The sequence below is a fragment of the Perna viridis genome, chromosome 8, assembly GCF_037379345.1.
Source record: "Perna viridis isolate PV_CMFRI_1.1 ecotype Kerala chromosome 8, ASM3737934v1, whole genome shotgun sequence".
NCBI classification, from domain to species: Eukaryota; Metazoa; Mollusca; class Bivalvia; order Mytilida; family Mytilidae; genus Perna; species Perna viridis.
The window spans coordinates 3427709-3446008 of NC_142452.1; the positions used below are offsets into that span (position 1 = coordinate 3427709).

General features: G+C 33.1%; 1 protein-coding gene across 2 annotated transcripts in view; it reads left to right on the forward strand.

Annotated features, from left to right (window-relative positions):
• LOC148608973 (prolyl 3-hydroxylase 1-like) overlaps positions 1–18300 on the forward strand; it is a 45244-nt gene that overhangs the window by 16942 nt on the left and 10002 nt on the right. For both annotated transcript variants that reach the window (XM_088541628.1, XM_088541629.1), the window contains exons 4-14: positions 2212–2337; positions 5329–5465; positions 7080–7226; positions 8763–8933; positions 9590–9646; positions 11661–11814; positions 12159–12252; positions 13461–13533; positions 14948–15182; positions 16344–16450; positions 17958–18053. In XM_088541628.1, the coding sequence (XP_088397754.1) occupies positions 2212–2337; positions 5329–5465; positions 7080–7226; positions 8763–8933; positions 9590–9646; positions 11661–11814; positions 12159–12252; positions 13461–13533; positions 14948–15182; positions 16344–16450; positions 17958–18053 (1397 nt within the window). The remainder of the gene's footprint in view (positions 1–2211; positions 2338–5328; positions 5466–7079; positions 7227–8762; positions 8934–9589; positions 9647–11660; positions 11815–12158; positions 12253–13460; positions 13534–14947; positions 15183–16343; positions 16451–17957; positions 18054–18300) is intronic.

Consider the following 18300-nt stretch of genomic DNA (forward strand, 5'->3'; position numbering starts at 1 on the left):
AAGTTGTGTCATATGCAAAAAAGAAATCCACAAGTTAAGATCTTGTAGAAAAAACTTGCAGTCACCTTTAGTTGTCTTCAGAAGCTCCAAATATAATAAAATAACAAAAGGTCCATGTCTAAGATGAAGAAAAAAAATTTTTGAATCGATTGTTTCATTCAAATTAAGATTTTAATAATCTACCCTGTAACCGGTGCGGCCTCTGCGATGGCTACATCACCAAATGGAAAAAATTAATGATCTAACCAGTGGGGCCCTCTGTGATGGCTTCATCACCAAATAAACATTTGATAATCTGTCCAGCAAGGCCCTCTGTGATGGCTACATCACCAAATAAACAATAATAGTCTGACCAGTGGGGCCCTCTGTGATGGCTACATCACCAAATAAAAACTTTTATGATCTAACCGGTAGGGCCCTCTGTGATGGCTTGATCATTAAATAAAGATTTTAATAATCTGAACAGTAGGGCCTTCTGTGATGGCTACTTCACCAAATAAACATTTTAATAATCTGACCAGTGTGGCCCTCTGTGATGGCTACTTCACCATATGAAAATTTTAACCCTTGTCATGCTGAATTGTTGTGAAAATGTCTAGATTTAGATATTTTGCAAACTTATTCAAATTATATGCCTATTATTTGCACAATGGTATTGATGCTGATTGTTATATATCAGTTAAAGATGGGTGATCACAGGGTGGGATAGACGGGGCGAGAGTGGTGCTGGAGGATGGGTGGGCCAATGTGGTAAAATGGGTCTGTCACTCGAAAATTGTCATTTTTGTCAATTTCTGGCTTTTTTTTGCTACATGTGGGGTTCAACAAGAGCAAAACAGGAACCAAAGCACATTCATCCCATAGCTTGTACACTGTGAAGGCCACTGAAGCTAAATAAGGTTTGTTACAATCATGAGTGGGAGGTCAGGAGTCTTCCGAAGGGTCACTTGTGTGAAAAAATAAGGATTTTTTACCAATTTTTGGCCTCAATTTGGCCTAAAACAGGAAGTAGTCAATACAGGGGATTGACATAGAAATGATGGTGAGAGACATCATTCTTATTTAGATTCCAGACAAAATAAAGCGCTATAGATTAATTCTGCTTTGGTGAGGGGCTGAGAAATGAACCCTACTCCTTAAAAATCTCACTTTTTTTTTACCTCTTTTTTCAGCTCTCCAGTCATTATTTTTTAACAAACTCTATATCAGATAGCCTCATTTTAAAGCGCAGTCACACTGCTTGCAGATGGAAATAAATTGAGCTTTCCTAAACTAAGATTTACACTGCCAGAACCAATAAAGCAGAAACAGGGCCAATCCTGGATAAATCCAGGCGCAGCACAACAAGGGTCAATAATCTTATCAGTGAGGCCCTCTGTGATTGCTGCATCACCATATTTTTTAAAAATTACAATGTAACACTAACTTTTATTGTGTCTTCTGATATTAAATCAGTAATCTTTAAATAGCTATTTTACAATGTAACAGTACAGTAAAATTTAAATCAGCAAACTTATAATGTTACAGTAATTTACTATTTTGTAATTATGTTGACTATTGCTTTTCAAATTGATTTCAAATTAGATATGTTACTTCATACTGATATGGCATATATTGTAAGGATCCTGGCAATTATTAACTGCCTGATAGTTTAGAAAGCCTGTTTTCCAAAAAGACACCCAAAATTAGTCATTGAAAGACAATTTTTTGATAATTTTCATTAGGACCCTGCAATGGGTGTTGCATTACTTAACATCTTTACACCTTGTGGGCTGAATTCCTCTTTAACTTGTCCATGGATTTTGATGAATTTAAAAAGAAAATTTGAGATTTATTATGCATGAAGAAAAATAACTACAAGGGGAAATTTGTTATGTTACATTTTAAATGTATTCAATTCCAGGTTATTATTAAAAAAATTTTTGTTTGGGATGATTTAAATTGCCGAGTGTCTATGTATTTTATTTATGCTTCTGAAGAAATTTACGGCAAATTACTTTTTAGTACAAGTGTACTAACAGTTGTTTCTTTTTTTAGTTTGCTAACAGTATTTCTAATTGAGGATTGTTTCTGACAGTATACATATCTAATTCAAGATTGGTTTAAACAGTGTATCTGTCAAATTTATACAAGTTTTAAACTAACACTTTCACCAGTAAAATTTGATAGGATAATCTTTTATTCATAAATGATTATACTTTGTACTTCTAGATCACTACATATCTGTGCTCCAGTGTCAATTCAAATGTGAGAAGAAATTGAGCATATTGCACAAAGAATATTTAGCAGATTACGTGGGCCAACATTATAATTATCTTCAGTATGCGTATCATAAAAGTAAGTTAATCCTTTTGTTTGCTTCATCGGTTTTATGAATCCAAGCTAAATGTTAATGTTATTGCTTGGTTTTGTATTAATGAAAACTATAAAGTGGATGAAAATTATAATTTCTAGGGAAAGGTTGATAATTTTGATTGTAAATTATTTTTTGTGTTAAGAACTTGTTTTTATTTTTAATTGATCAATCACTATTAGTTTTAAATATAATTAAATGAAAACATTTTTTTTTTAATCAGCAATTGAATTAAGGGGAATTACTTGCTAAATGCTGGTTAAAATTTAATTTGTCAAGTAGAAATTATTTCCACTTGCTAAAATTTGCTTGTAGGATTCTGCAAATTTTATAATAGTAGTAAAGAAATAACTGAAGGAACTATAACTTAGTGAGTGTAATATTTTGGTATTTGCAAAAAATTCTATTTTTTTTAGAATTCATCCCCTGTTTTAAGTACAGATTACAACTGACTGATTTTTTTATTTTTAAATCAGAAGATAAATGTGTTCCAGTAGTGCTTTCTGTAGATCCAAGAAATGGTTATTTTTGACCATGAAATCATGATGGCATATATTTAAATATATATTTAAATACAGTATAGTTATCCCACTTCTTATGCAACTGTTTATTTCTGAGAACTACAAAGAAGATCTGAAGATAGCACCTGCACACAATAACCTATTACTCTGACAGTAAAATTTGCTTTGTGTACCATCAGAATGAAAGAATTAAGACAAGATCTTCTATTTTAGTTCAGTAAACTGAGTTGTTATACACTACGCAACTGATGAGTATAATGTTTTTGACCTGTCCGTCAGTCCGTCCGTCAGTCCATCATCAGTTTTCCAAACTTTTTTTCTAAACGCTTGCAGATATTGACATGATTTTTAGTGTATAAATTCACCATATAAATTACAGGTCAGGTGTGCATTTTGTTCTGCTACGATAATATTTACTTTGGATTAACTAAATGAAATCAAAGTCTGCAGTTTGAAACTACCATTCTGAGTAACAGAATTTAGTTAGAAGATAAACGTCTAAAGCCTAAAAAACACTCTTATTCCTGTTTTTTATCAGGGTCCTCCTACATGTATTTCTCTTACAAACAAATTTTCTTGAGTATCCAACATGGGAAAGCATGGGGTATGTGAGCGCGCTCACTAAGGTTTTTTGGATTATTTTATTGAAGTGCACTGCAAATGGACATTTCAAGGGCAGATTACTCTGTCAAAAATTTCAATTTTCTAACATTTTAATAAAAAAAATTTTTTTTAAAATGCTGAGATCAAATAGCAGCCATTTTTAGCTCACCGTGCTAAAGGCCATGTGAGCTATTGTTATTACTTGGCGTCCATCGTCGTTGTCTTCATTCACAATTTTTCAAAACTCTTCTCTTCTGACACCACTTGACCAATTGGAACCAAACTTGGTATGAATGTTCCTTGGGGTATCCTGCATAGATCCGTAGACAAACATGACCGCCGTTACTAAAAAGTAAACATAGGAGTCAGACAGTAGTTTTTCACATATATCTCCAAAACGGTTAGGTTTAGCCAAATTCTGACATGTTGTTCATTATGATGAAATCTATCTGTGGTCAAATTTATTTTCATGTTGATATGTTAAGCCATGTTGGAGTTTTTGCCCTTTTTCGACATTTTTTTTTGCTATTTTGAATGTTATTTCTTTCAAAAATCTTCTCCTCTGACACCACTTAACCAATGGGAACCAAACTTGGTATGAATGTTTCTTGGGGTATCCTGCATAGAACTGTTGTGGGGATTTTTGATCCATCAAAAAACCAGGTTGCTGTTACTAAAAATAGAACATAGAGCCATAGGTCAGACAGTAGTTTTTCGCATATATCTCCAAAACTGTTAGGTTTAGCCAAATTCTGACTTGGTTAAAGTGTTCAGCATGATGAGATTTTTCTGGTCCAGTGTTCTAGGATTCTTATTTCCCATTACGCAGGGCAAGTGAAATTTGGGTCAGGGAAAGTTAGGTACTGTTACACTTTACCGTGGCAATTTGAAAACTTCAAATGCTGTAAGGATTTGTTTTGTTAGGAAAGCAGTCATTGACTGTGGGAAAGTTGATTTTATATGGATTTTTCTCAAGAAAACCTCAATTTCTGAAAAATCCTATATCACTGTGGTCAAATTTTCATTTTAATATGTTATGCCATGTTGGAGTTTTTGCCCTTTTTCGACGTTTTTTGCTATTTTGAATGTTATTTCCTTTCAAAAATCTTCTCCTCTTACACTACTTTACCAATTGGGACCAAATTTGGTATGAATGTTTCTTGTGGTATCCTACATAGAACTGATGTGGGGATTTTTGATCTGCTAAAGAACATGGCCACCATTACTATAAATGGAACATAGGGGTCAGACTGTGTGTTTTTCACATATCTCCAAAACAGTTAGGTTTAGAATAATTATTTCAATTACTGAAATGACCCTTATTATAAGGCTTCTCAAAAGTCTCGGGATCAAAGTTGTCAGGTGACTCCTTGTAAGAGTTATTGCCTTTGAAAGATGAAAAACGACTTTTTTTTGACAGTTTTCAGCCAGTACCTTGAACTCTGTAATAGATAGAAACTTCCAATCCCTGAAATGATCCTTAAGATAGTCCTACTAAAGTCTTGTTGAGTCAAAATTGTTGTTAAATTTATTTTTCTTGAATGACAAACTTTAACCAGGTGAGCGTTTCAGGCTCCTGGGAGCCTCTTGTTGTAAATTAAATTTTATGGTCAGAGCTTAGGGTTTTGGCGTGCATGTTTCAGATTTTTCCTAATTTGCCTGTTTTTTTTTCAAATATTTGTACTAAAAATTTGGCAATGATGCATTAGAAAGATATATTTACAGTAAAATTAGTGCGGAATGTTAGAATTTCAATAAAATGATATTTTAGCATTATCTTATCTTTTAATTGTGTAATAATTTATGGTTAATGATAAAGAAAGTAATGGGTGCTTTATGTGTCTTTTTAAGTGGGTGAGAACGACAAAGCAGTGGAAGCAACAGCAACATACCTACTCTTTAATCCAAATGACCCAGAAATGTCAAGAAATAAAGCATTCTACATGCAGAAACTTGGATATCATCAGGCTCATTTTGTTCCTAGACAGGTATACATGTACATTAATCAATCTGTTTCATCATCTCTATCCATCTAATGTATTTAATTCTTGACTTATTTGTTTCAGTGTCTGTTCTGTGTGCCTTTCCCTGTCTCTGACTGTTGAGGGCATAACTCATAGACCAATTTTTTGTATCAAGTACAGTAACTTGACTATATTTTTACTATTTCAGGAGGCTATTGAGTACAGAAGCTCTACTCTATATTTTTATTATGTCGGGAGACTATTGAGTACAGTAGCTTTACTCAATATTATTACTATTTCAGGAGACTATTAAATATGGTAGCATTACTATATTTTTACTATTTCAGGAGGCTATTGAATATGGTTACTTTACTCTATATTTTACTGTATCAGGAGACTATTGAGTATGGAAGCTTCACTCTATATTTTTACTATTTCAGGAGGCTATTGAGTACAGTAGTTTTACTCTAACTTTTATTAGGAAGCTTTACTCTATATTTTAATATGTCAGGAAACTATTGAGGACAGAAGCTTTACTCTATATTTTTACTATTTTAGGAGACTATTGAGTACAGTAGTTTTACTCTAATTTTTATTAGGAAGCTTTACTCTATATTTTTACTATTTTAGGAGACTATTCAGTACAGTAGTTTTACTCTAATTTTCATTAGGCTGTTGAGTATAGAAGCTTTACTCTATATTTTTATTATGTCAGGAGACTATCAAGTACAGAAGCTTTACTCTTTATTTTTACTATTTCAGGAGACTATTGAGTATGGTTTCTTTACAATATATCTTTACTATTTCAGGAGGCAATTAAATATGGTAGCTTCACTCTATATTTTTACTATTTCAGGAGACTATTGAGTACATAAGCTTTACTCTATATTTATACTTTTTCAGGGGACTATTGAGTATGGTAGCTTTACTCTATATTTTTACTATTTCAGGAGGCTCTTGAGTATGGTAGCTTTATATTTTTACTATTTCAGGAGACTGATGAGTACAGTAGCTTTACTCTATATTTTATTAAGTCAGGAAACTATCGAGTACAGTAGCTTTACTCTATATTTTTTTATGTCAGGAGACGATCGAGTATGCTTTCTTTACTATATGTCTTTACTATTTCAGGAGGCAACTAAATATGGTAGCTTTACTCTGTATTTTTACTATTTCAGGAGGCTGTTGAATACAGTAGTTGTAAAGATAAGATGCTACAGATGTTGTACTATGTTAGAGATGAGTATGATAGTTTACTCTATATTTTCAGGAGGCTGTTGAATACAGTAGTCGTAGAGATAAGATGCTACAGATGTTGTACTATGTTAGAGATGAGTATGATAGTTTACTCTATATTTTCAGGAGGCTGTTGAATACAGTAGTCGTAGAGATAAGATGCTACAGATGTTGTACTATGTTAGAGATGAGTATGATAGTTTACTCTATATTTTCAGGAGGCTGTTGAATACAGTAGTCGTAGAGATAAGATGCTACAGATGTTGTACTATGTTAGAGATGAGTATGATAGTTTACTCTATATTTTCAGGAGGCTGTTGAATACAGTAGTCGTAGAGATAAGATGCTACAGATGTTGTACTATGTTAGAGATGAGTATGATAGTTTACTCTATATTTTCAGGAGGCTGTTGAATACAGTAGTCGTAGAGATAAGATGCTACAGATGTTGTACTATGTTAGAGATGAGTATGATTACTACTTAGATGATGAGATAGAGGAGAACTATGAAGAAAAGAAGCTATTAGAAGAGGATCTAGATAGGATAAAGGTAGACTAATGTTAACCCTGCCCCCAAACACATACCTTGACAACTTCAACTCAGCTAGCATAGATAAGGGTCTAGACAGGATAGAGGTAGACTAAAGTTAACCACCTTCACATATTCAACTCCATAAGGGTCCAGATAGAATAAAGGTAGACTAAAGTTAACCCACTTCCCAACATATGTACCCTACACATGTTCAACTCCATAAGGGTCCAGATAGAATAGAGATAGGCTTAAGTTAACTCCCTTCCCAACATATGTACCTTCACGTATTCATCTCCTTAAGGGTCTAGAAAGAATAAAGGTAGACTGAAATTAACCCCCTTCCCAACATATGTACCTTCACATATTCAACTCCTTAAGGGTCTAGAAAGAATTAAGTTAGACCAAAGTTAAGCCCCTTCCACACACATGTACCTTCCCATATTCAACTCAGCCAGCATAGTGAAGAGATAAATTCACAATATAGTGTCAACCTGTCAGCATAGCCTACATAGATGTGTGTACAATATAGTGTCAACCTGCAACAATAATTAGCATCTATATAAATTTACAAAATAAATTGTTAACCCACATTGATACAACCCTATCAACTTCAGCAAAGCTGGTAAAAATATATGAATGGGACTATATATTTACAATACTTATTTTTCAATATGTTAAAGCTTTTTAATTTGATTTGTAAATCTGTCAGTTATTGCATGTAATGATATTATTGTTAACTATAGATTACCTTAATCTGTACTTGTAAAAATTTAAGAGCAAGTCAGTACAAGAAGTTCATGAACCATATGTTCGAATGAGTTTATTTGTTTACAAAATCTATTCTATTACAATATTTTGATTGTGATATGTTATTTGTCTTGAGACTGATTTACTTTGTTCAGTGTAAAGTAAATTGTATTTTAAAAACCAAATGGAACAGCTCTTTTAGGATTTTTAGTAAAAGATTTTTTAACATAAGATTTTAAAAAAACGACAATACTAACAGAGATAGTAGTCAAATTTTTTGGATGTCAGTTTTTATGTTTTACAGATATTTTATTTGGTCATATCGTAGAAACTCGAACTCCAAGGGACCACTCAAATGTGTTGAGTTCAAGAATATGAAATTTTGAGATTTGCAGAAATCTTTTGTTCCCAAACTTTAATAGACTAGATTTTTAGAAATGGACTAGTTATTGTAAAATTCTGTTGAATAGAAATTTAATGACCACTTCTCCAAGCAAGCTCATTCATAACTTTAAGAAATTTATGTTATAGAATTACAGTGATCACTAGGCAGACAACATTGGTACTTAGAACTTTGTTTGAAAAATCCTGGGTGGTTGACTTAACTATGTTCCACTGTGTTTAATAACTTTGCTAATGGCCAATGAGTGCATTGAGAGGTAGGCCTTTATTTGGACCCTTTACTATTCATAGAATTACTATTTAGTCCTTAAGTTTTTGTTCTTAAGATTTTTGTTCAAAGGTGATTTTCAGTGGCAAGTATAGCTCTCAGCTCACTTGTTTTTATCTTTATTAACCATTTTGTAGATGGTGACTCTAGAGAACATAAATCGTAAGAACCTTTCTGAAGGCAAGGAGCATTATATGAATGTGTATAAGAAGATTGGTATCAATATAACAACAGATAGACAGGACAGATTTGTAGCTGATGATTTCTATAGACCTGACCAATGTAGACAACTTATTGATTTTGTCAATGTAAGATTTTCTCTTTGTAACTGTTCATCAACTTCCTATTTTACTCCTAATATAAGAAGAATCCCCCCCCTAAAAAAAATTGTTTACATGACAATAAAGTTTTGGTTTGGTTGACCCATGAACTACAAGACTGGTTTCAAATCAGCTTGAAGAGTTGTACTTATTAAGCCAGCAAAGCTGAAAACTATGGTAGAGATGTCAAATTAGGTATACATGGTCCTGATGGGTATACATGGTCTTGATTGGTATACATGGTCCAATGGGTATACATGGTCCTGATGGAAACTGTTTTGATGGTTACCTGACTTAAAGTTTGACTGGAAACCACAGGAATTCTCATCTGGTACACTGACAAAACTGGTTAAGCCTGACAGCACTTTTTGATCTTACCATAATGCAACATGATCTGTCCGTGATACTGTCTATGGTTAGCTTATGGTCAGAGAAAAGAAACATTCAGTGGGATCTAAGGTAGTGTCTTTCTCACTTTAGTTTCAATTTAAGGGATGGTTACATCCTTCTTGAGAAGAAATTCTTTTGAAATCAGTGTTTTCTTTAATAATGACTTTTTCTACAAAAGGTGACCTTCAGATATAAACTGTGGTCATAAATATGATAAACAACATCTTAGATATAATTGACCTTGAATTTTGCAGATAAAAGCAGCTGACTCTAATGGAGTGAGAAAAGTAATGGTAACAGATGGATTACAGGTTAGTATCATTTCCTTGTAAATGCAATCGTTTCTTACAGCATAATTATCAAGCTTTCCACGTAGAAAGATGAAGCTTACAATTAAATACCTTTGGTAAAAAATTAAAGTTTTAATCTCTAAATAATGGAATGGTCAAAAGATAAAATATAATGAAAAAAATTGCATAAATATTTATACTATGTGCAAGAAAGGAACTATACTGCAATCACTGCAGTAGTTCCTTCTTTTTTGTCCATTCCTTTTTCTCAGTTTTTGGGCAGAACTATTTCAAATTTGAAATGTTCCAATGATACATGACATTGTCATTATGAGTTGTGCATGATCTCTAATTTTAAGTTTAGGGAGACCCCTATCTGGAGAGACTAAGGTTTTTAAACCTACCATGTTGAACATGAATGTTTTCTTACTTTCTCCTTGGTAGAAAGATTTCAGTACATATATGAAATGAATATAATGTCATCTTTTAATATCTTGTTTGATAGGACTAATACTTTGTCAAATTAACATTTTGAAGATGACAATTTGGTTACAGATTCATTACTTTGAGAAATACTATGTGAATTAGTACTAAGGTTTGACATGATGAGTTATTTATTGTGTCTAACTTCTGCCTCAACTCATTTTTCAGTTGCATGAACTAAATTATGTCTTGAGCTACTTATGGTAACATGAGCACAACATTGTATTTGCTTTAAGCACTTTCTCTTTTTCATTTTACTATTATCAGAATATAATAGCATTAAAACCTGTGATTTTTCAACACTGTATACTTCTGTTCCCCATACTCATTTAAAATCCCATCTTAAAAACATTATATATCGTTGTTTTTCCAAAAAAAATGGTACACCTAGATACAGATATATAGTTCTTGGTAGAGATTCCTCATACTTTGTAAGAAATAATTCCAAATCATCTTCCAAATATACAGAGGAAGATGTTTAAAAAATGCTGGAATTTTTAATCAACAACATATTTGTCCAGTGTGGTGGACATGTTTTTCAACAAACGGTTGGCATTCCAATGGGAACAAATAGTGCTCCTTTACTTGCTGACCTATTCCTTCACTCTTATCAGGCTGACTTTATAGCTGATTTGATCCGAAAGAAAGAATATCGTTTGGCTAGATCCTATAATCTCAGTTTCTGCTATATAGATGACGTATTATCTTTAAACAATCCCAATTTGGGGGGATTTGATACATGGCATCTACCCCAAAGAACTTGAGATAAAGGATACTACAGACACTGTAAGGTCAGCCTCATATCTTGACCTACACTTAGAAATCAATGATAAAGGAAAACTATTGACCAAACTTTATGACAAACGTGATGACTTTTCATTCAGAACTTTCCTTTCATCTGTGGCACCATCCTTTCAGCACCTTCGTATGGAGTGTTCATATCACAACTCATACGTTACGCCAGAGCTTGCCGAAACTACGCAGACTTTTTGTATCGCGCTAGAACTCTAACAAATAGGCTTCTGGAACAGGGTTATGTTGCTACAAGATTGAAGTCATCACTACAGAAGTTTTATGGTCATCATCATGAACTCGTGGATCTTTATGGTGTATCCATCTACACCATGAAAACTGAATTATTCAAAGGGTCATAGTTTTCCTTTCCTCGTTTGTCTACCCGAACTTGACATTTTATGAGCAACTTGGCGGGTGTTTATAGAAAAGCAGAGGACGCTTACCCTACCAGTGCACCTGGTCCATGCTCCCAGCTTTTAGTGGAGTCCGAGTTGCTCATTTGCTTTTGTTACTTTGTATGTATGATTTTAGTTACTTTATGTTCTTTGTTGTGTATGTCTGTTTTCCATGTCGGGTTTTTGTCCCTGGATTGCATTCTTTTGATTACCGCTATAACCTTGGTTCCCTTGACTACTCTTTCAAATCTACAGAAGTTGGCATTTTTTGTATTTTTGAATTCAATGTGTAGATTTTGCCATTTGATTTAATGTAATTAATAGAAGTTTTTTGTGCATTTTATATATATATATATTTTCAGTTAATTAAAGATAATCCTGAGCAAGAAATTTCACTGAGATTATTTTTGCGAGCTAGTGAACTAGGTAGACATTTTAGTGCTCATTACCACAACAAGACCAACCTGTTCATAAAGAGTGCTGCAATAGTTTGTGTGGATAAAACAGTAAATAAAGGTATTGAATATTGTTAACTTAAAAATGATGTCAGACTCAAAACTCTGATAGAATATATTTTTCCTTATGCAAATACAAATTTGTATTGACAACTTCTTTCCCATATTTCCCATATTTTGAGAGTATTGAGCATGTTATAAATCAAGTCTAATGTGCATGTGGTTTTGAAAAGACAGCTTCTTTATCCAGCTTGAATACAGTTTTGTTAATTTCATGTAGTTACTTATGTAAAGAAACATATCCTATGTTAAAAAGAATTTTTGAAAGTCACTGAAAATTTGAAATAAAAACATCCCGTGGTGAAGTTACAGGTTAAGACAACTATTGTATGCCATATGTTACAGGGAAGATGGAGGAGTGTATATCACAGGAAGATGGAACCTGTTTAACTGAAGATGAAATAGAAAATGGCAGAGATATACTGAAGGATGAATATGTGTAAGATGATTTATAGAAACATACTTTTTAAATGATAAGAATATGAAAAATTAACACTGGGAGGGTCAAATATTCCATTTTTAGAGTTGTCTCCCATCCTTCTGCTATGTTAAATCTCCCGTCAATAGATATGAATTTTAAAAATATTGATTCAGATTGATATCTACTAGTGTTCAATTTTGACATACACATAGGTGAACTATGTGTAGCTTAACTTATGGCCAACTGATAAATTTATACAACTTGTGATATGATAGAGCAATTCAGTATAATTTTTACCTGCTTCACTAATGAAGATAGCAGATTGTACATGGTAAAAAGTTTGAAGAATATTGGTTAAATAGTTTTTGAGTTACACAAAGTAAGTAATCCAAATGAAGTGTATTTTATTTGTGTTCCATCTTATTATGAATTAGTAGTGTTGTAACTACACTTTTGTAAAACTCATTCTTTTTTAAACATGATGATATGACTTAATTATGATTTCATAATAAGGGTTATTAACTAGTTTGTTAGAAATGATGAAAATTCTTCAAAACAAACCCTAAATTTACATTAGTGTTTTTAGGAAAAAATAGTAAACATTCTTTCACCAACAAGTTATTTCCATGTTGTGTTTAATAAGTGTATGCAAGACATATCCATGGGACTTTTTTGGTTGATGGCTGTGGATTCAGGATTAAGTCAAAATACCCATATTCAGGATGCCTTTTCACAATTTTAGTTTTGCGATTTTAAAACCTAGTTGTAAAAAAACAAAGACTGGCTATCAGAAGTTCATATGCACACATATTGACGACAGTAGAAAGTATTTTATTTTGTGGCCATATCGAGCCTTAATTGTCTCACCTCTTTTATGCATTAATTATAAAAAGGCTGTTGTTATCCTCTCCAAAAAATACCATCAGCAAAAAAGTAAAACAAACCTATTTTTTTTAATGCTGCATTGGCAACTCACTTCAAATGGTGTTAACTTACATAGAAAGTAAATTTTACAATCAGAAAGTTAGAGTGGGACAGAATTAAAGGCAGTTTTAAAATCTCCTGATCTAAGTTTCAAGGTTTATTATACATATACATTTTGTGCAAATGTAAATTTTACCTTATCAGGGTTGTTTTTTTTTTTTATAACAGGATGCTTATCTATCAATGATCTGATTTTTTGTACTGCTTTATCATTCAGCCATTGCTATTGGTTTTTCTTCCAGAATGATTGCATTTTTGACCAATGAAGAAAAACCTGGACATTTCAGTTTGTTGGACAGAAGATTCAGAAGAGAGGTAACTTGTACCTTTAATAAAAGAGTGCAATGACTTTGACCCAAATATGCATAAGATAAGACCCTTGTTAATCAGTTCTTATCTACATTGGAGTTATCAAAACCAATCAAACAGTTAATGATAGTTTTTCATAATTATTTGGCAAAATTATAATTGTGCTCCATAATTTCTCTGGTAACACTTCATTAAGTTGAAGTAAACAACAATTTCATCTATCTTAATAAGAAAGAAAGTTTCTGAATGTGTGTTATATCATCTGTGGGCATACTTGTTCACAACCAATTTTAAAATTTCTAAATCAGAGCATCACTATACCAGTGCTTGATATTTACATGGTATTTTACATAGTTTGTCTTGTAATTTATATGTAAACTTGCAATTACAATAATTATTTTTGTTTTTTTTGGAAAAGAGAATTTAAATCAAGACCTTGAAAATGTCATTTGCTACAGTGCCCAGTGTACACTCTCAATCCCTTCTCAGAAAATACAAATAACGGAAAGAAAATTAATCATTTATTCAGGAACAATAAAAACAGGCACTGACTGTTATTGGACATTGGTCAGGGGAGTCTAATATACTTGGAAGCCTAAAAAACATGACATTTCTGAGAAAGTATGATAATACCGGTAAAAGTATGATTGTACCATGGAAAAAGTTGTAGTCATGATTAATAGTGAGCATAAAGGGAGTTAAACAGCAGCATGTGTGTATTTGAAAATAACATGCTTGAGGCAGTCCCTAGTGATAGTTATCAGTCATACTAGACAGAGTTTGGTATTCAGCAGAAACAACCTTAACAGGGAAGTTTCGAAGCAAGAAAATAAGAAATTGACACTTATCAGGACCAAAAAAGGAAAATAGATTCGCATTTGTTTTTATCATTGAAAATATACACCTGCCTTCAAAGCATTCCTTTTATTTTGTTCTGCTTCATATGAAGCGTGGGAAAAGTTGCATGGTACTTTCCCACATTTCTTCTTGCTGTTCAAGAACCTAACCCACCATGGAAAAAATATAACTCTGCTCGTATTCTAAGCATAGTTTTTCTAAGATAGGAAAGGCAATCATTTTTGGAATTTATGTAAAGAGTTTGATTTACATTTGTTAATGCCAAAAGTTCAGTATAATATATTCCCGTCATCAATGGAGAACTGTTATAGTTCTGTATTTTGTGCATATAATGAATCAGACCCACTAAAACTTAACGGATGTAGCTGGAGCTGCTCATAAGGTTAAAAATGAGAATTAAAGAATGTTGAACTTCACAGTGCTTGCTTCTATTGGTAATGCAGATGCCTACTGCGAGTAAGTGAACATATATAGCTCTCTCCAAAAATTGTTATATAAAAAGATGCAAAGCACTTCTAGTTATGTAAGTATGAAGAATGGATGATATTTTTCTGTTTTGAAGTTACCAGTTGTGTCCAAATGTGGAAGAGTTGTTGGATTTAAAGCATCAGACAGATACAGATCAGATGATTCTGGGTCTCAGAGGTGCTCTATGGTGATGACCCTGACCACCAATAGAAAAGAAGATAATCCAACTCACAGAGAAGCTTCCTCCTATCTCTTAGATCAGGAGAAGGGTCGCTTAGAAACTAAAGTTGTAAATAACACAGAAGAAATGCAAAAGTTTTATGACAATGGTACTAGTTTTACATGTAACTGAATTCCTTGACTAAGTTTTAAGACTGGCTATTATACAAATGCCAAAAAATTTGCTGTCATATAATGGTATGGATGGTGCAGTCATTGTCATCTTTAGACGTAAGATTTCCATGCCATAACACGCGTGTAGTTAGATATGGATCTTGATTGAATTTTACAAGGTTTCTAACCACAAAAGGAAAATTTAGATTATGACAATTTTTATTTGCATGAAGAACATACAGGGATAGGACACATGTTTTTTTGTCAACTAACATGGTTTTTTCCGCTTCAATACAATTTTCCACAAGAGCTTTGACATAAAGGGAAGGTTGGCATTGGTTTTGGTAGTTATGGGTCCTTAATAGGGTCAGAAATAGCATTAAATAACATACAACTCAAGTATAAGCATATGGATCACAAAAGTATTGTTACAAAATGAACTATACCTTAAAGAACAAACAAAAGAACAGACTAGGATTAATATTTGGATTTACTGATATAACCTACACTGTTCTAGAAGGGTAAAAAACAAAACTTTTCCTTGTTTCCAAACAAAAACCATGTATAAAAGTGTATGGATCTCTGTGATGTTTCGCCATAAGGTTCAATATCACAAAATGAAGTATATGATTGAGTTTTGAAGTTAAATTCCTTACTAGTTAGGAATAGGGGACAAAAGTATACATTTTTTCTAAACTTAACTACTTGACTTTAGTATATGTGTATGGTCCTCTGTGGTTCCATACCAATAAAGCAAGGCTTGGGTTGATTTTAGAGGTGCTTACCATACTTGTGAAGAAATTGGGCCTAAAATCAACACCTGTTTTTGTATTGACTGAGTTTAAAGTGTATGGATTTCTACAAAATTGTAGGTTGCGTACGACAGAAAGTAAACTATGTTAGATTATAAGGGTTGTGGCCCTTATAGTAAAGGAATTAAGGGTAAAAGGAGCTAAGACAAAGAACATTTTCTTCAACTAATTATTAATTGCTTATTTCTTATGTGTAACTGCAAGTTCTTTTTATAAATGATATTTAAATCTCGAAAAGTTAAGTGAAAAAAACATTAAAAGTCAGACAACACTGTAAGTAAACCAAGAGAAAATTTACATTTTAATATTTAATATAGTTTTATTTGACTTTATATTTGTATTCAGGTGTTAGCATAGCTTATGGTAAAAAGGATTTCCAGGGAAGAGAAAGATTTGCTGCTGATGGTTTGATGACACCAGAAAACTGCCAGATGTTTATTGATATGATACATGTATGTTATATTTGAATTTTATTATAGTAGAGATGTGTGTAGAAAATGTGTAATAGGCATTAAACAACATGTTTTAAAAATAGCATTCAACAGAAATCTGTGAGTGATTTTTAGATAAAAGTTAATCTGTTCATCTTGAGATATTTTGTAAACTTCCATTTAAAGTAAACGTGTGCTGAAGAGCGAATTGACTGCCAATAGCAGAGGTGATTCATTGTGTAGAAAAATTTACTGAACAAATGATGCTTTTTCAGTTTACTTAAGCTATATTTTTACGTAACATTTGTCCATCTATCATTCTGTATTCAGATCTGTATTTTGAGAAAACCATACATTCATCTCTATTTAAATCAACCAAATCATGAACCATAACTCTTGCAAAGTGACAGTTTCATACACAATCTATTTAATTGTTATCTCAAAAGTGCAACAGCTAATGGCAAACTATGACCAGTTATGTGGTCAGTAAGTGAATGGCAAACTATGACCGGTTATGTGGTCAGTAAGTGAATGGCAAACTATGACCGGTTATGTGGTCAGTAAGTGAATGGCAACTATGAGTGGTTATGTGGTCTGTAAGTGAATGGCAGACTCCGAGTGGTTATGTGGTCTGTAAGTGAATGGCAGACTATGACTGATTATGTGGTCTGTAAGTGAATGGCAGACTATGACTGGTTATGTGGTCTGTAAAAGAATGGCAAACTAGGACTGGTTATGGTTACGCGGTATGTAGGTGAATGGCAGACTATGGGTGGTTATGTGGTCTGTAAGTGAATGGCAAACAATGAGTGTTTATGTGGTCTGTAAGTGAAAGGCAGACTATGACTGGTTATGTGGTCTGTAAGTGAATGGTAGACTATGACTGGTTATGTGGTCTGTAAAAGAATGGCAAACTAGGACTGGCTATGTGGTATGCAAAAGAATGGCAAACTATGAGTGGTTATGTGGTCTGTAAGTGAATGGCAAACTATGAGTGGTTATGTGGTCTGTAAAAGAATGGCAAACTATGAGTGGTTATGTGGTCTGTAAAAGAATGGCAAACTATGAGTGGTTATGTGGTCTGTAAGTGAATGGCAAACTATGAGTGGTTATGTGGTCTGTAAGTGAATGGCAAACTGTGAGTGGTTATGTGGTCTTTAAGTGAATGGCAAACTGTGAGTGGTTATGTGGTCTGTAAGTGAATGGCAAACTCCGAGTGGTTATGTGGTCTGTAAGTGAATGGCAAACTCCGAGTGGTTATGTGGTCTGTAAGTGAATGGCAAACTGTGAGTGGTTATGTGGTCTGTAAGTGAATGGCAAACTAGGAGTGGTTATGTGGTCTGTAAGTGAATGGCAAACTGTGAGTGGTTATGTGGTCTGTAAGTGAATGGCAAACTATGAGTGGTTATGTGGTCTGTAAGTCAATGGCAAACTCCGAGTGGTTATGTGGTCTGTGTTTCTAAATAAGAAATTGAAGTAAATGTGGTGGGTTTTGCATGTCAATTAATTCTTTTTTTTATTTAAATAGGAAGGTGGAATATCAGGAGATGGTTATGAGAATGATGTTTCTCCTCACACACAGCATGAAACATTCAGAGGCCTGACTATCAGTCGATCTACTGAGGTAGGTATATACATTATCTCAGTGCTCATGGTGGCTGGAAGTTTTTATGCTTTGTTCGAGTTGTTTTTGCATTGTATATATTTATTAGTTTAAGGTACATATTTTGGGATGATTTTTTTAGGTGCTAATGAAATGTTGAATAATAGCTGCTCTTAATCAAATGCATTAATTTCTGTTTTTGTGACCTTTATTTGACATAATTGCTTTTCATTGAACTTTTTCATTGTTGATCCCTTAAGTTTTATAA